General features: G+C 42.4%; 1 protein-coding gene and 1 non-coding gene across 2 annotated transcripts in view; both read left to right on the forward strand.

The window, feature by feature from the left end:
* LOC118595760 (Fanconi anemia group M protein homolog) overlaps positions 1-22,968 on the forward strand; it is a 47,416-nt gene that overhangs the window by 12,028 nt on the left and 12,420 nt on the right. Inside the window, exons 8-15 of the mRNA XM_036206536.1 lie at positions 4-155; positions 978-1,133; positions 4,560-6,357; positions 15,796-15,881; positions 15,986-16,051; positions 17,505-17,633; positions 19,159-19,315; positions 22,084-22,190. Of these exons, the coding sequence (XP_036062429.1) occupies positions 4-155; positions 978-1,133; positions 4,560-6,357; positions 15,796-15,881; positions 15,986-16,051; positions 17,505-17,633; positions 19,159-19,315; positions 22,084-22,190 (2,651 nt within the window). The remainder of the gene's footprint in view (positions 1-3; positions 156-977; positions 1,134-4,559; positions 6,358-15,795; positions 15,882-15,985; positions 16,052-17,504; positions 17,634-19,158; positions 19,316-22,083; positions 22,191-22,968) is intronic.
* Positions 18,024-18,186, forward strand: LOC118595953. Its single transcript, XR_004946634.1, has one exon. It is a non-coding gene; the product is annotated as a U1 spliceosomal RNA (small nuclear RNA).

Raw genomic sequence — 22,968 nt, forward strand, 5'->3', positions numbered from 1 at the left:
CAGGAATGAAAGCCAGTCATTCAAATAAAGATGGGCTCCTATCAGAAGAGGAACTGAACCTGTGGACCAGACTCTACAGGTTGGGAGACAGTGACCCGGTGAAAGGGGTGGCGTTCCCTCAGTCTCGCTTCCTGTCTCTACAGGAGGACCGAGCGGTGAGTCAAGTGTATGCGGTGCTTACACAGTGGGTTTGTCACTGGAATGTCAGGTCACGATTTCAGACCGATAAGAACTACTGTTTCGTTTGCTTTCACGTGACTGCTTTTTATGTAGGCTGTACTTTGATTTCCTGTGACTTGGTTACCATCATCCTGCAGTACAGCACAGTGTGCATGACTATTTCCCTGTTGTGTCTTAGGATCCTCCATATTTCACTAGCATAAATCATACTGTCCCGTGTGCCTTAGGGCAACCTGGCTTTATTTGTCTTCTTACTTGAAATTTTAGCCAAGACTTTAAGTTGGATGCTATTGTTTCCCTGAACAGACGTGGTGAGCTTAGTTACAATGGAGGGAACTGACCCAGGTTGTATGAGTTGGAAGATGCTCAGGGATGATTTCTAATCTGGCTATGACGTGTTTTAGTCACTAGCATGGAGAATGATGAATGGCGGGGGACATGCAGAGTCTCGATCAGTTTAGCTTATCAGGGACATTATGGATGCCACCTCATATTGTGGGATCTATATACAGCAAAGCAGTGACTTCAAAACCAAACATGTTTTCTCAAATATTTCCTCTTAGCATGTTTTGTAGAAACTGGAATATGGTAAATCATAACTCAAAGGACAGTTCATTTTAAATGTACTTAAAAGAGCAACTTTATATTTTATAAAATTATCTTTTTTCCCTTGAGAATTTTAGTTGAATGTGCATATGTGAAGTTAAATGATTTATGTTAAGCTTGTTATTTGCAACTAAGCATGTTTTTAAGAAATCTCAGTTTCTATTTTTTTTTTTTTTTTAATCCTAATTAAGATGAAAGAACCAACTCCTGGGATTCATCAACTCTCACTCTCTGAATGGAGTCTGTGGCAAGATCATCCACTTCCTACACATCACGTCGACCATTCAGATCGTTGCCACCATTTTATAAGCATTATGCAAATGATAGAAGGAATGAGACACGAAGAGGTAGAGTTTTCTTACAGCCCTCTCTCCTCCTCCCTCTTCCCTCTCCTTCCTGCCTCCTCTGTTCCTCTTTCTCCCTCTCCCTCTCTCTGTCAGTTTTTGGAGACAGAGTCTTGTTATTTAGCTTCAGCTCCAGACTGGCTGGCTCAGTCTTCTGAGTGCTGGGGTTACAGGTCTGTGCAGCCTCTGTGTGCAGCCTCTATGTGCAGCCTTGCAGCCTCTGTGTGCAGCCTCTGTGTGCAGCCTCTGTGTGCAGCCTCTGTGTGCAGCCTCTATGTGCAGCCTCTATGTGCAGCCTCTGTGTGCAGCCTCTATGTGCAGCCTCTATGTGCAGCCTCTGTGTGCAGCCTCTATGTACAGCCTCTATGTGCAGCCTTGCAACCTCTGTGTGCAGCCTCTATGTGCAGCCTTGCAGCCTCTGTGTGCAGCCTCTGTGTGCAGCCTCTGTGTGCAGCCTCTATGTGCAGCCTCTGTGTGCAGCCTCTATGTACAGCCTCTGTGTGCAGCCTCTATGTGCAGCCTCTATGTACAGCCTCTGTGTGCAGCCTCTATGTGCAGCCTCTGTGTGCAGCCTCTATGTACAGCCTCTGTGTGCAGCCTCTGTGTACAGCCTCTGTGTGCAGCCTCTATGTACAGCCTCTGTGTGCAGCCTCTATGTGCAGCCTCTGTGTGCAGCCTCTATGTGCAGCCTTGCAGCCTCTGTGTGCAGCCTCTGTGTGCAGCCTCTATGTGCAGCCTTGCAGCCTCTGTGTGCAGCCTCTGTGTGCAGCCTCTATGTACAGCCTCTGTGTGCAGCCTCTATGTGCAGCCTCTGTGTGCAGCCTCTATGTACAGCCTCTGTGTGCTGTCTGTAATACTCTGGCTGTATGGCGATGGCTTTCTCTTGCTAGTGTGCGGATGAACGTTTCCTCATTTCTTCTTCCTCCTCTTCCTGCTCTTTTGTCTTTGTGTGTGTGTGTGTGGGGGGGGTGTCCTCATGTACTCCAGGCTGCTTTGACTTTCCTATGTAGCCAAAGATGACCTAGAACTTCTAAAGCTCCTGCCTCTACCTGCCTAGGGCTGGGATTGCAGGGTTCCTGGGAATAGAACCCAGGGCTTCTTGTATGCTAGGTAAGCGCTCCTCCAACTGAGCTACAGCCCAGTTCTTAACCTTCATTATGAATATGAAGTCATTGTTGTAAGAAACAATAGTATTTATTATAGTTAATTATAGATAGAATATTTTCTGTATAGCATCTTTCATCGCAATAAGAAACTAATTTTCTGCCTTAAAAGAAGTAGATCTCATTAAGTACAGGAAGAATATCTCTAAGTACCATGTCACAATATTATTCTCATATGCTTAGTGACTCACGGAAACTGTGTATAAGGCCACTTTAAGACTGTTGTTGTAGAAGCTAGAGAAGCCTCTGTGGTTAAGAGTTGAGATCCTGAATCTGGTTCCCAGCACTCTCAATGGTAGTCACAGTTGCCTGCAACTCCAGCTGTGGGGGTTGGGATACCCTTACAGATTCATTACGTTGCATTCACACCCTTACACACAATAAAGGAATCTTTACAATTAAAAAAAAATAAAAGAAGCCGGGGTGGGGGTGGTGGGGGTGGTGGTGGTGGTGGTGGTGCATGCCTTTAATCCCAGCACTCAGTAGGCAGAGGCAGGTGAATCTCTGGGTTTGAGACCAGCCTGGTCTACAAAGGACAGCCAGGGCTACACAGAGAAACCCTGGCTACACAGAGAAACCCTGTCTTAAAAAACTAGTACATGAATGAATGAAAGAATAAGGTCACTAAAAAAAAAAGAATCTTGATGCATTGGGATTTAGGCTTTCTTAAAATACTCTCTATCATGTTGTTTGTTTGGTGTCTGTCTCGTATCCTGGTGGTAGACTAGGGAATCATAAATTTTTGTTGTTGTTTTTAGAGTTTTTGAGACATGGTCTCACTATGTAGCTCTGGAGCTCTCTCTGTTTTCCAAGTTGGTCTTGAACTCACGGAGATCCATTTGCCTCTGCTTCTCATGCTGGGACTAAAGGTGTTCACCACCATGACCCAGCCCTTGGTATCATTAATTTCTTGAACAGCATTTTTTTGTTTGTTTGTTTTTGTGAGTCAGTACTGGGAATTGAACTCAGGGCCTCATGCATGCAAAATAAACACTTTACCACTGAGCCACAGCCCACCCTTGGATAATTTCTTTTTCCCTTTCGGACAGGAGTAAAATAGTGAAGCACTGATGGTATGAAGTCTGTAATGACGGCCCGCTTCATAGGACTGTTGTATTAAAGTGACAGAAGACATTTAAACAGTAGCTGGCCCCAAACCAGTGCTGCATAATTGTAGCTGCTTTTATTGTGGCGAGAGTGATCATGAATACTTTCAAATTAAGAATTTAGGGGTGAATCTCAGCAAATCATGTACCATCAAATTAACACATTTACTGAGTGATTTCTATATCTCATGCTGGCTTCTGGGCCACAACTGTAGGGAAAACAAAGAAAATGTTATGTCTCAGTGAGCATGTGTGCTAGCAGGAGACAGACATTGCTGACCGCAGCAGTTATTTATTATTCCCAAGTGTGGAGAGGTGAGTGGTTTCACTGACGAGTCGCAGGGGGAGAGGGGAGACAGAGACTACAGCTCTAGCTGATGACCAGAAGGAAGACTTAGAAATTCACCTCAGAAGTTCTTGGTTGGAAACTTGAAAAAAGGTCTTGGCTGAGAATTTGGCTTCAAAATAGAACTATGTAAGCCGGGCGGTGGTGGTGCACGCCCGTAATCCCAGCACTCAGGAGACAGAGGCAGGTGGATCTCTGTGAGTTCAAGGCCAGCTTGGTCTATAGAACTAGTTAGTCCAGAACAGGCTCCAAAGCTACAGAGAAGCCCTGTCTCAAAAAACCAAAAAAAAAAAGAAAAGAAAAAAAATAGAACTATGTATACCCAAAGCTGTAGCCTATCATTGTTTTAGTGGCCTTGAGGGAAAAAAGTATTTTTGCCAGATGGGGGTACATGCCTATAAACCCAGCACCTCTGAGGTAAGTAAGACCCAGTCTCAAAGAGCAAAGTAAAGGCAGCCCTCAGTTTATTCACTATTGAGAATTGAAATTTACTATATGTATGTATTTTTAGGAAGTTAATTTTTTAATGAAATGTTGAGTATTTGTAGCCTTACATATTAATTGAAGTTGTTCTTTGTAGGAATAACCTCCATGGTGGTCCTTTGTCTTGCGTACTGAGATTAAAATATTAACCAATGATTTTATAGTGATGTGATTTAGATTGTTTTTCTTGATTTGTTAGGATTTGGGGGATTTAAAACAAAATCAACGGAATGATATTGTTTTTTAAAAAAATACTTAAATACAGAGTGAAACTCATTTCTTAGAATGGGCTTTGGTTGTCTGTGACTTTTTCCTGTCTCTTATTTTATAGGATGAATGCAGCTATGAACTGAAAATTAAGCCTTTTCTACAAATGGAAGATGTCAGCTCAACATTCAGGAATGCAAATAATAATCTAGCCAGTGTCACCAGTATTACTCACGAGAAATCTTCATTTAGACACGCTTCCTTCTCGGTGAGAGAGTCTGATGAAGAGTGTGCTGGGACTGTTAGACAAACTCCTCCTGGGACTGCTGAGATTACTTCTCTAAGGGACAAAGCTTCTCGAGCAAGGGGAAAAGACCCGGCTAGTAAAGAATGCAATGACGGTGCAGCTCCCCCAGACGCCGGCAGACATTCTCCTGCAGAAGCTGTTGCCCGGGTAGACCCACCGAATGGCGAAAGGGTGGCAGGGGCAGATGGAATCACTGCCATGGGTGCTCTTAGCGACGATGACGGCCCCCCGGGAGCGTTAGTAACGGAGTGTCAGGCCACAAATAAATCTGGCTCGTTTGCCAGGTACTCCTTAGACTCTGGTTATAGCAGTTTCAGTGATGAGAAATCTATTTCGTCACATTTGTTCCTTCCATTGGAGGAAGAGCTGTACTCAGAGAGAGCAGCTGGGCTGTTTTCTGGTTGTCGCCTGGTGACAGAAGAGACGCTAGCTAATGTGGAGAGATTGTTATCCCATTCTCCCCCGTCTCTCAGTGGACTCTCAGACCTGGAGCATGAAGTCACTCAGGGTTTTGAGCTTGACGATCCGTCCTACTTACCCTCCTCAGAGCATGGACACTGTCATGAACCTGCTGCTGTGATGTCACACTCGGCTGTCAGTGCTCAACAAAATTTAGAAACGAATTCAGCGAAACGTAGTAATCATCCCTCTGAAAACTGTTGTCTCTTTGGCACAACTGATAATAAGATTTCTGACCAGCCCTCTTTCTGCGCCTCTGGTAATAAAGCCCAAAATAATATTAAAAATAAAAACTTAGTATCTAACAATTATGCTCAAATACAAGTAAACCTTGCAAAGAATTTGGTTGACAAAAATAGCCACGTTGATGATAATGAACCCCCAGTATTCACCAATGAGGGTGAGAGCTTACTATTATTTGACGATAGTATTGAAGAGTTAAATGGTATGGACCTTGCTCCCTTTGACAGTAATAGTTGGCCCCCGTGTGTGCCAGAGGAAATGCCTCCAGTCTCTAACTTCTTAATTTCTGATGAGCTTTTGTTAGATGATTCTGAACCGGAAGATCAAATCATCTGTGACACCAAGAGTTGGAAATCTCATGAAGGTTTGAAAGACGAACATGAGGCACTGAAGACCGAGGGACATACCTTCGACTGCTCTGGGGACTTATTTTCTGTTACCTTCGACTTGGGATTTCGTAGTTCAAGTTCTGATGATGAAATCACAGGCCCTGTGTCACGTAGGAGTAGCACACGGTGGGCAGCAGCTGGTCTCCCGGGAAGGCCTTCTGATAACGAGGAGATAAAGGATGCCAGTGATGCTGTAGCTCCGCCAGGTGGAGCCGTATCACCAATCCCAGCAGACACTGAGCAGTGGTCACACTCTGCAGAGCATAAAGGACCTGTGTCTCCCCACTTCCCCCGAAGCTTGCCAGTGAAGGAGAGAGTTATGAGTACTCCGATTTCTAAAACAAACATGTGGAGCCTGCGTTCTAAGACAGGAGCAGGCGTGCTTAAGACACCAGATTCCACCAAGGAGAAAGCCAGTGTCCAGAGTGTCAAAGTGACGTTGAGTCCAAGATTTGACGATTTAGGAGAAGAGGCCAAAAGCAGTGATCGGGTCTTTCTGCATTTGTCTCCTCAACACACTGCAGGTAAGAGTTCATCTCTATGAAATCTGTGAGTTTCTGGAAAAACATTCCAGAAATAAGTCTGTACTATTCCAAAACTAACTCTTCTCAGTATATATCTCATATGTGTGTATTCTTTCTTAAGCTGATGCTTATTATTGGGAAACTTGATTCTGTATGCCACAGGAATGCTTTATGACATCTACTGTCAAATGTGCAAAGAAGTGTAAAATTTGGCACAATTACTTGATCGTAAAACACAAAAAAGCGGGGCAGTGGTGGTGCACACCTTTAATCCAGAGGCAGGTCAACCTGGTCTACAGAGCGAGTTCCAGGACAGGCTCCAAAGCTACCCAGAGAAACCCTGTCTCAAAAAAAAAAAAAGAAAAAAAGCCAAACAACAAAACAAAAAGTCTAGAAGGCAGTGAAAAGATGTTGAGTATTAGATCAGCTTGAAAAGTATCCGTGGGTATTGTTGACTTTCAGTTTGGCTTCTGAGGAGTATGTATAATTTAGATGTTGAAAATAAAGAATTGGGGTGTTAAAAATAATGAAACAAAGGAAAGGAAGGAAATTATATGCGTTTGTGGGGAGAATTCGAAATTTTTTTTTTTAAAGATTTATTTATTTACTATGTAAAGTGTTCTATTTTGTATGTATGTCTATAGGCCAGAAGAGGGCGCCAGATCTCATTACAAATGGTTGTGAGCCACCATGTGGTTGCTGGGAATTGAACTCAGGACCTCTGGAAGAGCAGTCAGTGCTCTTAACCTCTGAGCCATCTCTCCAGCCCCCAAGAATTTGAAATTTTTGTGGCCTACTGTTACAGTTACAGAAAGACTAGAAACATATGGATAAATATTAGGTATTAAGTAACTTAAGCTGGAGCCAGGTGTGGTGGGGCGTGCCTTTCACCGCAGCCCTCTGGATGCAGAGGCAGATGGATCTGGGTTTGAGGATGGCCTAGTCTACATAATGACTTACAGGTCAACCAGGGCTATATAGTGAGACCCTCTTTCAAAATAAAAAACAAAACAAAACAAAATGACTTAAGATGGTGTGGTAATGTGGACTTGACAATCCCAGCATTCTGGAGACTAAGGTGGGAGAGTCATGAGTTAAGGCCAGCCTGGGCTGCATAGCTGATGAGGTCCTGTGATCGTAGTGTCCATAAGTCCTGGTGTGACTTTGAACTGTAATTGACTTATAGACTGTACAAAACAGGAGCAGATGTAAGGTGAAATGATTTCTTGTTTTTATGTTATTCAAGGTAAGAACATCTTTGAAGGAACAAACTAAGTTCTAGAAATGTGTTTGATTTTCTTAGTTTTGTTTTGGGAACAGTGTTTCACTGTGTAGCTCAGGGTAGCCTTAAATTTGAGTTCCCCCTGTGTGTATCTGCCTCTCCACTGCTAGGATTATGGCCATATACCATGACACTAGTGGATAAGTGTTTAAGTTTTAAAACATAACTCAGGGAATGCTCTGCTCTAGCTATTCACTGGAATGCTCTGCTCTAGCTATTCACTGGAATGCTCTGCTCTGTCTACTCACTGGAATGCTCTGCTCTGCCTACTCACTGGAATGCTCTTTCTGCTCACTGGAATGCTCTGCTCTGTCTACTCAGTGGAATGCTCTGCTCTATCTGCTCACTCTGCTCTTTCTGCTCATTGGAATGCTCTGCCCTATCTACTCATTGGAATGCTGCCTCTGCTCTATCTACTCACTGGAATGCTCTCTTCTCTCTACTCACTGGAATGCTCTGCTCTGTCTACTCACTGGAATGTTCTCTCTACTCTATCTGCTCACTGGAATGCTCTGCTCTATCTACTCACCGGAATGCTCTCTTTTGCTCTATATACTTACTGGAATGCTCTGCTCTGTCTACTCACTGGAATGCTCTGCTCTATCTACTCACTGGGATGCTCTTTTTGCTCTATCTACTCACTGGAATGCTCTGCTCTGTCTACTCACTGGAATGCTCTGCTCTATCTACTCACTGGAATGCTCTTTTTGCTCTATCTACTCACTGGAATGCTCTGCTCTATCTATTGTCCCTCTGAACGTTCAGTTCTTCTTTAATACATCTTTATTACTTCTCATTGATGGTTGCAATCAGTTTTACAGATTTATATCAGCTCTAAATTAAAACTTCTCCCTGCCTTGTACTTAACTATTTCTTATGTCCAATATGATAAACTGCACATGGATAAAATACTTAATAAGGGAGTCTGTAGCTAGTACTTTTTTCTTCACCTAATGAGAAGAGGATCTAGCATTATTTACCATACTGCATGTTTGGTAGTGGTGGTGGGGGGTCCTTAAAAACTCCCCAGAAACAGTTAAAAACTAAGCTTCCTGAATGGTTGTTGCCTTAGCTAAACAATTTATTTAACTCTGGTTTCATTAAAAGATAATGAAAGTGCTGGGCACAGTGGCACATGCCTTTAATCCCAGCACTCGGGAGGCAGAGGCAGGCGGATCTCTGAGTTTGAGGCCAGCCTGGTCTACAGAGTCAGTTCCAGGACAGCCAGAGCTACACAGAGAAACCTGTCTTAAAAAACCTGAAAAATAATGGGAAAAAAAATGTAATATGCAGTGTTCAGTGTCTCACTCCATTTTAGTAGTTCAGCAAATCAGCAGCTTTTTAGCTTAGTGGTATCAGAGTCAGAATTTCAATTAGAGTTGAACTCATCTGGAAGCTCTTCTGAAGCATGGAGAAGCTCCTTCCAACAGGCTGCTTCAGGAGGTTGGCCATGAATACCCAGGAATCATTCGCCCACGCCTGCCCTGCCAGTGGAAGGTCCTGGATTAGGACTCAGGGCCTGTGACTGTTCTTCATGTTTCCTGGTCTTTCTCACTGTATGTAGACCGGGTAAGGTTTCTTCCTTACTCTGATTCCTCTTGATAAAATCTTGAGCATTCCCAGAACTTTTCTCAGGACAGACCAGTTAGAACACAATTGCCTGCCATGGTCTATATATCAAATCTGGGAAAGCACAAAGCAAGGCAGAAGCCATATCCGGATCCAAGGTACACTGACCCGATCGGGTTCTATAGCTGTGTTCTGACATCCAAGAATAAACATGTCTTATACATTGAATGTAAATGTTTAACACAGGAGGCAGGAACTCACGTCCAAGAACAATCCAATGAACAAAATGCACCCGAGGAAAAGGGCTCTCTGCCTTTTCTCCTGGAGCCTCTCTCACAGATCTCCAGGGCATTCTTCACCATGCATCACTCAGACACGTTACTGGGTGCATTTCTTCTAATGTAACCCCGAGAAATCTTAAGAAATGTTCAGCAACAGATTTCTAGTGGATCTTCTTGGAGACCACTCCATTGCACACTCTCCCTGTCCACAAATCCTTTGAATAAAAGCCCTTCTCTGCTTTGGCATTCTGCTGAGATACCGGAAGATGTTAAGCCCCGTTGCAGACCTGTTGTCTTCGAGGGTCTTTGAGGATCATCCTTTAAAAACGGAAGGTGCCTTTTGTCTGCCTGCTAGCAACCATGTGATGTGCCACCTTGGATCTTCTTGAGGTCTTCCCCAAGCACTTTCAACTTCGTGTTTTCCTGGCTGTCCTCTGGATTTGATATTTGAGTGGAAGATTTATCAGTTTTAGTATTGTTGTCGTTGTTGTCTGGAGAGGCTGGGAACTTTTAAAATCAGTAAGTTCAGCTGCTTCATCTTTTAAAGGAGTACATCTCTGTTTTACTGTCAAAGCAAGAATCAGCTGCTGATCCCGCACAGACCTCATGCATGCGTTCGTTCTTAGCTCTCTTGGGGACGTGTCCTACTTTAATTTTTACCGTGTTAAATTCTCTTGTGATTTGTAAGGGATTTCCTTTCGTCTTGCTTCCAGGAAGATTTCTGTTAAGCCCTCACCAATAACCCCCCCCCAAGGCCATTAATCTTTCTATAAACAATGCCTAAGGCTTTGAAAAACCACAAAAAAAATCCTCCCAGTTTCTACCCGTGGTCTAGTTCCAAAGCTACTTCATTGGTGAAGGTTTTTGTCATGACAGCCTCAAGATACACGTGATCTATGTGGTGTTGTATGATGAACTAATCCCAAAGCTTAATGATTTAGAACAAAAACGTTACAGGAGTGAATCAGGAATCCAAGTGTGGCCCAGTGGGCCTGGATCAGCATATTGAGGTTGCTAATCAAGGCTTTGGCCAGGGCTTTATTTTTGTTCTCTGAAATTGTGGCTAGATTTGGAAGATGTGCTTTTCAAATGTGCATGTATGTATGTGTTGAATGTACACGAGTGTGCGGACTTGTACTCCTGAGCCTGTTCATGAAGCCAGAGGACAGCGTCATGTGTCACTTTGCTTTAGTTTTTGAGGCAGGTGCTTACTGAACTGTTTGAGCTAGAGGCTGGCTAGTTCTTGGGGTCTGCTTTCCTCCTTCCCCAGTGTTGGGGTTACATGTACACACAACCATGCTTGGCTTTTTATTGGGATGCTAGGGATCCAAGTCAGGTCCTCAAGCCTGAGCCATCTCCCCAGCCCCCTGGAAGATGTGTTTTAATTTTTTTTATGTGCATTGTTGTTTTGTCTGTGTGAAGGTGTTGAATCCCCTGAAACTGTAGTTACAGGCAGTTGTGAGCTGCCATGTGGGTGCTAGGAATTGAACCCAGGTCCTCTGGAAGAGCAGCCAGTGCTCTTAACTGCTGAGCCATCTCTCCAGCCCCTGGAAGATGTGCTTTCTTAAGACTAGCTTGCTCACAGTACTATGACTGATGGGAGACTGTGGTTTCTTACTTACAAACTTCTTCATAAGGATGCTTGGTAGGTTAGAATAGTTGTGTATGACTATGGAGCCATCTACTTGGGTGGCTGGGGCAAAAGTGTGCTTGAACCTATGCATTCAAGAACCAGCCTGGACACCATAGACAACACCATCATCTGGTTTCTCCCAGCCCAAATCATCAAAGAGAAAGAGCAAAGATGGTGCTCCAACACCTCATGTGACTTTGACTTATAAGTAACCCACATTCACTTCTATTATTTTCTTTTTTAGCTTATTTAAATGTGTGTTTGTCTTACTTTTCTACTTTTCAATTGCTGTGAAGACTGGTCGAGGCAACTTACAGGAGGAAGAGTTTATGGAGCTTACAGTTTAAAGATGTGAGTCCATAACCATCATGGTGGGGAGCATGGCAGCATGCAAGCAGGCATGTGGCTGGAGAGTTAGCTGAAAGTTCTACATCTGGAGCAACAGGCAGCAGGAAGATTAAGATACTAGGCCTGGTTTGAGCTTTTGAAAGGGCAAAGCCCACCCACAATGACACACTTCCTCCGACAAAGCCACACCTACTCCAACAAGACCACATCTCCCAATAGTGCCACTCCCTGATGCCTAAGCATTCACATAAGCCTAAGGGGGTCATTCTTATTCTAACCACCACACTCAAACACATGCTTGCTTTTGCACAAACACATGCATATGCACTCATATGCACACTTAAAAATCCCGAAGAACCTTTTACTGTACTTGCCGCCTATATCTTCATGATTTAATTGTTTCAGTTAGCGTTCTATAGTTCATGGGCAAACAGGGCCCATGAGATGGCTCAGTTAATAAAGCCCTTCCAGCCAAGCATTATGACCTGAGATTATCCCAAGAACCTCTGGGAGCCCACAACTGACTCAGTTTCCCAGTTTGCATCTGAAGTCTATTCTGAGTCAATAGAGTTCAAGCTCGTTTGCTCCAAGGCTGAGAGAAAGTTCTGATTAGCCCACAGAGTCTCCTTGAAGGGCTGTGAGAAAGTCCTGACTAGTTATACTACTTCTCCTAAGCAAAAGACCAATTGTGCCTTCTGGTGGAGGCCCCTAAACACCTGTAGGCGGGGCCTGAACTCCCATTTCAGGAGTCAATACTGTGTAGGAGGAGGAACTGAGGTCCAATCCTCCACTGCCTGGGGTTGCTCTGTAGAGGCCTTGAATGGATTTCTTTGCTGAGGAACAAATGGTTGGAGTGCCCCACAACACTGTTTCAGGGCCTGAGGCTGGCCCCTTTGCTCGTTTCCGACAGAGGGTTTTTCCATGCACATCTTTTATTGACTTGCATTAATTTACCCGCTGTTTCCCTTTTTTACATCTAGGGCATAATCCAGGTTCCTTCGGCCTGGCCTAATCTGACGTCCCATCTGACCACACCCAAAACAACTTCCAGGAGGTTCAACCATCCTCCTTTTATCTGGAACCCGTCGTCTTTGCTGAAAAAACACATCTTTAATTGTCTTTCCCTGCATTGCAGCAGCCATAGCCAGCCCTTGAGTATAAGAAGGGCCAATATCAGAACATAACCGAATATAATCAGAAATATCTCCTTTCTTTCTGAATGGTCTAATGGCAGCTTGACAAGCTGTATTAGCATTCTCCTAAGCCAACTGTTTTACAAGCAAAAGTCCAGCATCATTATCCCCCAATAGCCTGCCTGGTGCTGTCAATTAGTCTGGAAACAATTCATCAGGTCTCTGTCTTATTTTTGATAAATCCTCTGCTTTCCAGTGCCAGGCAATTTATTCCAAGCTTTCTTTCCTGCAGAACTGATTTCAGCATGCACTGCCATGTTAAAACTTAACTGATTATCCACATCTCTATAATCACCTTTACCTGCTAACATCTCAAAAGTAATAGGAATCTGTTGAGCTCTGTTAACATTAGCGTACTTTCACACTGCTCATGGAATTCTGTTTTCCATAATAAATAATCTCCAGATAAACAAGCTTTAGCTAAGTGTTTCCAATCTCCAGGAGGCAAGGCTTCAATTGCCATAGCTTCTAAGATGGCTTGAGGGAAAGGCACTGTTGGGCCATATGGAGAACAAGCAGACTTTAACTCCTTAAGTTGTTTAAAAGGAATAGGCTTATGCACGCTGACTACATTTCCTTGAACATCCTGCTGTTCCATAACTGGAAACATCTTAAATCCATTAATATCCTCTCCTTTATTAGCCGCTTTCCTTAAGCTAGCTTGTAACGGACTAATAGCTAAAGTTTGCCAAGAGCCTGGAGGCTTCTGGACCATTGCAATCACAGGAGGTTTCTTTGCCTTACTAGTTGAATCTTCAGGAGGCTCCAAACCTGCTCTCATTGTAGGAAGAGGAGTGCTTCTTTGTAAGGTGGAAACTTGAAGCCTTTCCAACTTCTTACTCAAAGGAGCTTCCAATTTTATTAGGTCTCCCTCCTCCTTAAATTCTTTACTCGGCTGCTGTTCCACATTCATACTCATAAGCAGAAAGGAAATTTTTGCAGCCTTTACTTTTAATTGTTTCATCATCAGAATCTGACTGATTATCCTCATCAGATGACTTCTTAGAAGCGTCTGTAGCATCTGTATTGAATGATTCCTCTAGTGGAGCAGAAGATTTATTTTTCTCGATTTAGGTAACATAACATCTTGTCTGTCAGGATGAAGATCTAGACAGTCCTGAATGAGTGTCCAGAGACTAAAAATATCTATTGGAAGTTTTTCTGGACCATGCTTATCATAATACTGCTGTATTTTAACTCCAGTATGTCTCCAAATATCTGGGTCCAAGGTACCTTGTTCAGGGAACCAAGGACAAATCTTCACAAATTCTAAAAATTTACACAATTGCTTACGTTTTACTCTAGCACCTCTAGCCTTTAAAGTATCTTTAAGTAAATATACAAACCTCTGTTTTCTATTTGCTTGACCCATACTTATTCTTTACTCTTATTCACAAAAAATGTTACCCTGGTTTACTTTTTTATTTGCACTTATGACTTTTACTCTCGAGTTAACTCACCACAGCTTCCACTTTTCTTGAGTGCTCTCCTTTTTTTTCTGTGGTGTTCCTCACGGACTGCTCCATACCTACCCCACGGGGAAGCTCATCAGGGGGGCCACGTGCTGAGTGCTCGTCACTCCATGGCCCCTGGGAAGGTCTGAGACTGGGGCCTCCCACGGCCCTAACCGGGCTCTCCCTGAGTGGGGAGGTGAGTTCCCAGAGAGCAGGGCCCCACGTTGGGTGCCACTTGTTGTGCCTGCCGACAGTCAGCTGGGTAGCTGCGTAAGGGTTGTGCAGATTGAAGAGACAGTGAAGAAGACAGAAAAGAGTCAAGAGGTCTACTGGTCAATGCCAGACAGCCCCGAGTTTATTTCACAGCCGGCTTATATACAGACTTGAAGGACAGAGGTAGAACAATGCACAGCACAGGCATTCAACCACTATCTATTCTGCCTTGCACCAAGGAGCAGGCAGTTTCATTTTCTATCTCAATGTACCTCTGGAAGGCACCAGCAGCTTGCATCTAGCTAGCTAGTGTGTTCCCTCTTATGGGCTAATCAGAACTTTCTCACAGCCTTTCAAGGAGACTCTGCAGGCTAATTAGGACTTTCTCACAGCCCTTCAAGGAGACTCTATGGGCTAATCAGAATTTTCTCACAGCCTTGGAGCAAACAAGCTTGAACTCTATTGACTCAGAATAGACTTCAGATTCAAACTGGGAAACTGAGTCAGTTGTGGGCTCCCACAAGAACCCACATGGAGAAAGGAGAGAACAGACTCCCACAAGTTGTCCTCTGATCTCCACATGTGTTCTGTACCCTGTGAATGTTCCTCCCACACAATGTAAATGCTAAAAAAAATTAACATGGACTAATAAATTATATTTACCTTTTTTCTCTTTATATTTAATTTTTAAAAATTTGAGCCTCAAATATGTATTTTTAAAGATTTGTTTTTATTTCATGTATATGAGTAGTGTTTTGTTTACATGAATGAAAGTGTGCCACATGTATGTAGTGCCTTTGGAGATCAGAAGAGGGTGTTGTATTCTCTAGAAATAGAGTCACGGGTGCTGGGAACTTAACCCTGGTCCTCTGCAAAAGCAGCCAGTGTTCTTAACTGCTGAGCTTTCTCTCCAGCCCCTTAAATATGTATTTATTAGCAAACTAGTGTCTTTTATTCTCCTTTTTTAAAAGACTTTAAAAAAAATTTTTTTTTAAATTTATGTACATATGTGTATGTTATTTTGACTATATACCACATGCTTGGGTATCCTTGGAGGCCCAAAGTTCTGGAGCTTGTGAGCTGCTTGGCATGGATACTGAGAACTGGCCTGGGGACTTCTGGTAGAGCAGCAAGTGCCTTGACCCACTGAACTATCATGCCATTCCCTTGCTGTATTAAAGAACTGTGTATGTGTGCTGGTTATGTTGGCCAGACTTCTGAAGATCTTGTTTTGTTGCTTTGAGACAGGGTCTTGCTATGTATCCCCACTGGCCTTAAGCTCATGGAGATCTGAGTGCCTCTGCCTCCCAAATGCTGGGATTAAAAGTGTGCGCCACCACGCCCAGCCTGATGACCTTTTACAAAAGTAAATGATGAGACTGTCATTAAGAAATTTAGAAAATTTTATTGTAGTCATGATTAAATGATTTCTGATTGACAAGATTCACTTTTCAATTAATTGTAGCTGAACACTTAACTAGTGATAGTGAAGACGATGTTTTCCTGAGAAAAACTAGAAAACCAAAAGGAAATGTCCTAAAGTCCCCTGAGGTAAGTCATTCATTTATCATAATAATGTAATCAAGGGAAGGCCATGCCCTCCCTTGCAGACTCTGTGTAATATTTTAATTAAACTGTTTATCTGTTTTTTCCAGGATCAGAACAACAGTGACGTTGATTCACCTGTCCAGGCTGTAAAAAAAAAGTCCAGGGTTCTCAGGGTAAGTCAGTTATTGGCAGCGTATAATACCTACATTCTTTTTATAAAAGGTTTGTTTTTATTATTTCTAGGTGTGTGTGTGTGTGTGTGTGTGTGTGTGTGTGTGTGTGTGTGTGTAGCTCTGTGTGTGAATGTGTGGGTATGTAAATGCCAGTGCCTGGGAAGCAAGAAAAGGACATCAGATGCCCCGGAGCTGAAGTTACAACTGTTGTGAGCCTGGGTACCGGGAACCAAACTTGGGTCCTTTGGAAGAGCAGTGTGTACTCATAACCACTGAGTCATGTCTTCAGCCACAGTACCTAAATTTTTTTAGAATAAGTAATATAAGAAAAATGGGCACAAGAAAAAAATAGTTTATTTGATCTTACAGGTATATACTTAACAGATAAATAGATACTATATCTTATGTGATTAGAATTTCTACTTTTATTAAAGTAAAGTATTTATTATAAACTTTCCTAATGATAACAAGTGTAAATAATACGGAAGCAGAAATAATAGAGAAGAAAGTAGGTCACTGAGGTGTAAGTTTTGAAGTTGAGATAAGAAAAAAGCAGCCTGTCGTCTAAGCGTTGGAAGCTTCTTGAGAGAGAGAGAGAGGATGGAATGGGTGTATGTCAGAGCTGCCAGGAGGGAGGTGGGGACGAAGAGAAGTCGCTGTCAGCAGAGTGAGCAGCCCACACAGTGGCCCATGGAGGGAATTGCTCCGCTGCCTTATGCGGTTTTGAACTGGGGAATTTGTCCTGCCTACTCCACCCGGGACCTCCTAACTGTGTCATGTTCAAGTCGTCCCTAGTTTTCATTTGTGCTCTGCTGCAGCAGTGAATGTCCACAGGGGACACTGTAGACCCCGTGTCTAACCTAGGGTCGTTGGGACAAAGTTAACTAAAAACACAGCCAATCGTCTTAACCTTGTGTGCTCATATACTCACCATAAAATTTGCTTTAATATTGTGCTGTGTCTAAAATGACTGGTGACTTATAAACAGTGAGTTAGAGTAACGGCAAAGCTGATCATCATGCTGTGTTCAGTAAAAATTATTCCTGTTAGTTAAGTTTTGGATAAACTTTCTATTCCTTTACTGACTTCATGGTGTCTAAGAGCAGTGGTTGTTAAGTCTCGGTTAGAATTTGTTACTGCTATATTACTTTCTTGATTTCAAAGGTTTTCTTTTTGTGAAACCCTTGAAAATCTAAAGGAAACACTGCTGGTATTCATCAGACATATTTGACGTAATACGAAGTTGAGTGCACACATTCACTGATACTACTGCTACCTGATTTGACATTTGTGGGTCTAACTAGTGAGAACAATTTTATTCTAAGAGAACGTTGAATCAAATACTTTATAATTAAAAAAACGAAAATAAAACCAGTCACTCTTGAGAAATACAGTAAGTTAAATCAATACAGTTAGGTTTTTTCTTAGTAAATGTTGTATTAACTTTTTATAGTCAGAATTGTCATCTAGTGATGAGAGTGAGAATTCTCACGAACCAAGTCCACAGTTGGAAGACTTCAAGGGTTGTGACAGGAACCCCAGAAAACGCTCCAAAGTCCGAAAGAAACAGAATCATGTAAAGGTAATCTTTGCTTCGTCTCTTTAATTTATAATTATATAATTAATTATGTAATACTTATTACATACACACATGCATGTGTATTAGTATACATGTGTATGTTATATGTACATTACAGAGAGAGACAGACAGACATAAAGAAAGGAAGGAAGGAAGGAAGAAAAGTGTTTTGCCTCTATGTATCTATGCAACATGTATGTATGTGCCTGGTACCCACATAGGCCAGAAGAGTTTATTGTCAGAACCCCTGGAACTGGATTTACAGATGGTTGTAATCCAAATGTGGGTGCTGGGAAGTGAACCTGTATTCTCTGGAAAAAGCAGACAGTACTCTCAAGTGCTGAGCCATCTCTCCAGCCCCTCAACCCAGAGTTTTTAAAGAAGTATTTTCCCATACTTACCTGTCAGGGAAGATACCATGATCCCAAAAGTGGTTTTCCCAGGGCGAGGCTTATCCATTGCACTCCGGATGTGTTGACCCCTGAGATTTCCCAAATGCGGGAAACTCAGCTGCATAATTTGTGGTAGTGGGGGACTGCATTCGCGCTCTCCCCTAAAAAAAAAAAAAGTATTTTCCCACCAATTTTTTCCCCTAGAATTAAAAATCTCAACATGTATTACTTTTTGTTTTTCTTTGTGTTCTGGCTTCATCTTGTCAGCAGTATGTTATTTTGAATGATTAAATGAAGAAATTATATTGAGAACCTACTGTTCAAATTGAAGGAAATGTTCTAGAAACAGACCTGAGTTTTAGGAAATTTGCTTTTATAGTGATTACAAATTTTTTTAAGAAAGAAAGAAAGTATTGCATCATTCACTTTGTGTGTGAGGCAGGGGTTGATGCATGCATGCCTCAGTGAGGAAGTGGAGGTCAGAGGACAAACTACAGGAGTCAGTTGGGTCTCTCCTTCCGCATGTGGGTCTCGGGGATGGAGTGCACATTTACCTGATGAGCCTTCTCACTGATGGATCCCACTTTTCCTCTTAATCTTCGTTCATTAGTCAAGTATTTTGAAGAGAGTGCTTAGCACCTTTCCTTCTAGTCAGCGCTGCTGGTGTTCTGTATTTCCATGCCAAAGCTTAACTCTCGGAATCTCTGTAGACGGTCTGTTGGAAACATCCAGCAAGCCGGCCGACTAGTGTCTTAAATGCTGTTTTACCTAAAATTATCAGAAGAAATTTTGCATAAATATCTATTTTTTTGTGGTTTTAAATCTTACTTAGGATGTTTGTTCTTGTGAACGTAGACAAGAAAGCCACTTCCTTTGGAGCAGTAGAGTCTAACATAGTGGGGTGACTCTGCCTCATGGTAAATTGTGTTGTTATCCAACGTTGTTCCTCACACCAAGAATGCCTCAGGTGCTGGACATGCCATGATCTCAACATTACACATTGTGCACGTGTATTGAAGTGTTGTACCGTACCCCATGAGTTTGTACAATTACGTGCCAGTTCAATTTTGAAATGAGAACCTAAAAATACAATTTTCATTTTCTGGGATGTCTTCCTGTTTCCCGTTTCTTCATAGAGTATAGCTCGGATGTTTCTAGACGAGGAGGCGGAGGTTTCTGAAGAAGATGCAGGGTGTGTCTCAGCAGATGAAGATGATGAGTCAGAAAACGGGCAGGATTCGTCACTTCTCGACTTTGTCAATGACCAGACCCAGCTTTCACAGGCTGTAAATGGTAAATGCTGTCATGACATTTGGTAATAATTTCCAGCGTGTCTAATGTCATATTTAAATATGGTCTCTTTATTAAAAGAAACGTGGCTTTATGGGGATTATATTTAGTATGTATAAAACTTTTATTTGTTCATTTTCATTTAAATTCTGCAATACTTGACCTAGGCTTCTGATTTACCTATGCAGCATCAATGTTCATTTAACTAGTGCTCAGTGCCTTCCTTTCGCTGTTAATAGAAAGCAGCTAAGAAAGAGATGCTAGAGAGAACAAAGGGCCTTTGAAGTCTCCACATGAAGCTTGCTTTCACATGGACAAAGACAGACAATACATACGACAACTAAAGTGTGCAGTGTATTGTAAGATGAAACATTTGCAGAGACGTAAGGAAAGTGGGGGTGGGGACCTGAACTCGCTAAGGCTGGAGGCGTTGAACACAGGCAACTTGCTGGTGTAGTTTAGGTTTTTTGAAACTAGGTCTTAAGCCGGGCAGTGGTGGCTCACGCCTGTAATCCCAGCACTCGGGAGGCAGAGCCAGGTGAATCTCTGTGAGTTCGAGGCCAGCCTGGTCTACAAAGCAAGATCCAGGACGGGCACCAAAAATTACATGGAGAAACCCTGTCTCAACAAAACCAAAAAAAAAAAAGAAAAAGAAAAAACTAGGTCTTGCTACGTAGCCTAGGCTGACACTGGAGTCTCTAAGCCTCCTGCCTGAGCCTGCTGGTTGCAGTAATTTAGAGCGCCTTACCATGCAAGGTGATCAAGTTGCCATTGTGAGGAGTGCGCCTCGTTGAGAATGTGGCATTTGACCAGTGACTGGAAGAAAGCCGTTCAGCAATGTGGGTGAATAAAACCAATTGAGGAAAACACTAACCTTACTGTGTATCAGATAAGGGAGATCTGCTTTCCGAAAATAGCGTGGTCAAGTAATGCTTGAGCATGTCCAGTACATTCAGAGCCGATGATTCAGAGTGCCTGCTACTGAAGTGAGAATCGTTCTGATTGGCTTTCGGAGATAAGGTTGTGTCTTTTTTTTTGTTTGTTTTGTTTTTGTTTTTTTCTGTTTCTGCAGACTGTGATATAATTTACAGCTACAAAATTTCCCAAGGACCATGCATTTAAAGTAACAACTTGTTTATGGACAAACTTCTCCATACTATAATCCTGCCTCCAGAATAAGGTGTAGAGTGCCCTCAGTGCTCAGTAATGGCTGTGGGCTTTTCAGATTTCATTCGAAGATAACAGCAAATTCCAAGGCTCTCAGGCAGCAGTGCTCCTAGACCGTTGAAGGACTGGCATAGTAGGCGGGAACCTGGAGCTCAGAGACGGGTTAGGTCACAGGCTGGCATTGTTAGTACAGTCCCTCAGTCTCTTCAGAGGAGGAGAGCGAGCTGCCGCCGCCACCTCTAAGGGTAGTTAGAGTAGATTCTGGACAGCTAACGGTGACAGACGGGGTTCCCTGTGGGCTGGAGTCGCAGACTGGACAGGTGGAGTTCCGCTATGCAGCCAAGAAGATAAGTGGTTTGAACAAAGAGAGACACCCCGCATTTCCCCTTAGACATAGCACCTTTGAAAGAAAAGACCTCAAAGCTGTTTTCAAAGTTCAAAGAGATTCTGATTTTCATGTATTAAGTATCCTTTGCTATAATTTTTTAAAATGATAAGCATCAGTAAATAACAGCCCATGTTTTCCCACTTTGTCCTTAACTAGAAATTACAACCATTTTTTTTTTATATAAGTTTTTCAGTACATTTTCCTTTCTGATTATTGACTGGACTGATTATTGAATCTTGCTGTTTGAGATTTTCTTTAGTACTTATGTAAGTCAGGTACAGTCCTGAAGTCTTGATGTGCTTTTGTTTTGAGTAGAAAGTTGTGGTCCTGTTCTTCATTTTCAGAACAGAGTTTAAGAGAGTTGTCCACAGTCACCCAACTAGACGATGGTTTCCAAAAGCAAAGCTTCTGATGTCATCATCATTGTTATCTTTAGGTTTGGGGGGTTTTCTTTTTTTGTTTGTTTGTTTGTTTGTTTGTTTGTTTTTCGAGACAGGGTTTCTCTGTGTAGTTTTGGTGCCTGTCCTGGATCTCACTCTGTAGACCAGGTTGGCCTCGAACTCACAGAGATCCGCCTGGTTCTGCCTCCCGAGTGCTGGGATTAAAGGTGTGCGCCACCACCGCCCGGCCGGTTTTTGGTTTTTTTAAAGACAGGTTTTCACTATGTAGTTCTCGATCACCTGGAACTCACCTTGTAGGGCAAGCTGGCCTCAAACTCACAGAGATCTGCTTGCCTCTGCCTCTTCTTGACCATAGGATTAGAGTCATGTGCCACCACACCTGGCCTCTGACAACATTTTAAATAGTTGTTTTTAGGTCTCTGTCTCATATTTCTTTTAAAATTTAATTTTTTAAGACATTTTAGTCGAAAAATTATAGATGGATCTTTTATTTCTTTATTGGTGTTTTGCAATAGGATTTCACTGTGTAGCCCTGATGGGCTTCTAATTTGATATGTATCTAAAGCATGATATGTAAGCATAGAGTCTCCTGCCTCAGTTTCTGGAGTGCTGAGATGTATTTGGGTTTTGGATGAGATCTTACTATGTTGCCTCAGCTGATCTATCCATACAAATGTGTGTGTGTGTGTGTGTGTGTCTATTCCATAAATCTTTTCTTAGTGTTGAGCCATGCAAATTTGGAGTAGTCAGAGTTAAATGATAACTTTCATGTAAGTGATTTTGCTACTGTATTTTTGATTCTTCTCTTTACACAGATTCTGAAATGAGAGCTATTTACATGAAATCTGTACGTAGTCCGCTGATGAGCACTAAGTACAAAATGGTCCCTGAGAAACATCGTAACATGAACATCTTCTCACAGGTACTTACTACAGAAGTAGTAGTGGAGGATTTCCTGTTGTGATTTGAAATGCAGTCATGTTAATAAAGCTTCCATCTTGTTTTTAAACTTGGGAAGTAGGAGCTGGCTTGGACAATTGTGCTATGAATTTTTTTTTTCCAAATGCGAGAATTAGTTTAAAGGAAATAAATAGAATTTGATCATCTATTAATTTTTTTCCACGTCATACTTCCTTTAAAATGTTTTCTTGGGTTGGGGATTTTAGCTCAGTGGTAGAGCACTTGCCTAGCAAGCGCAAGGCCCTGGGTTTGAGCCTCAGCTCAAAAAAAAAAAGTTTTCTTTTTCCCAAAAATGTTTCTAAAAAGTACAGATGGATCTTTTCTTTCTTTGTTTATTGCTGTTTTGCGATAGGATTTCACTGTGTAGCCAAATGTGCTTTGCATACAAGGTGCCATATATAACTAGAGATTCTCCTACCTCCCCCTCACCTCTCTGGGGTGCTGGGATGTCGTTGAGTTCTGATCAAGATCTTACTGTGTCACCCATGCTGATCTTTATTTACTTAGTTACTGATTGTAGTACTGCCTTTGAACCCAGTGACTTCAATACTAAGCAAGTGCTGAACCTCTAAGCCAGTGGTTCTCAGCCTTCCTAATACTGCAGCCTTTAATACAGTTCCTCATGTGATGGTGACCCCCAACCGTAACATTACCTGTGTTGCTACTCCAGAACTGTAATTTTGCTACTGTTATAAATGATAACCTAACTATTTTTTGGAGATAGAGGTTTGCCAGAGGGG

Source organism: Onychomys torridus, chromosome 14 (assembly GCF_903995425.1).
Source record: "Onychomys torridus chromosome 14, mOncTor1.1, whole genome shotgun sequence".
NCBI lineage: Eukaryota > Metazoa > Chordata > Mammalia > Rodentia > Cricetidae > Onychomys > Onychomys torridus.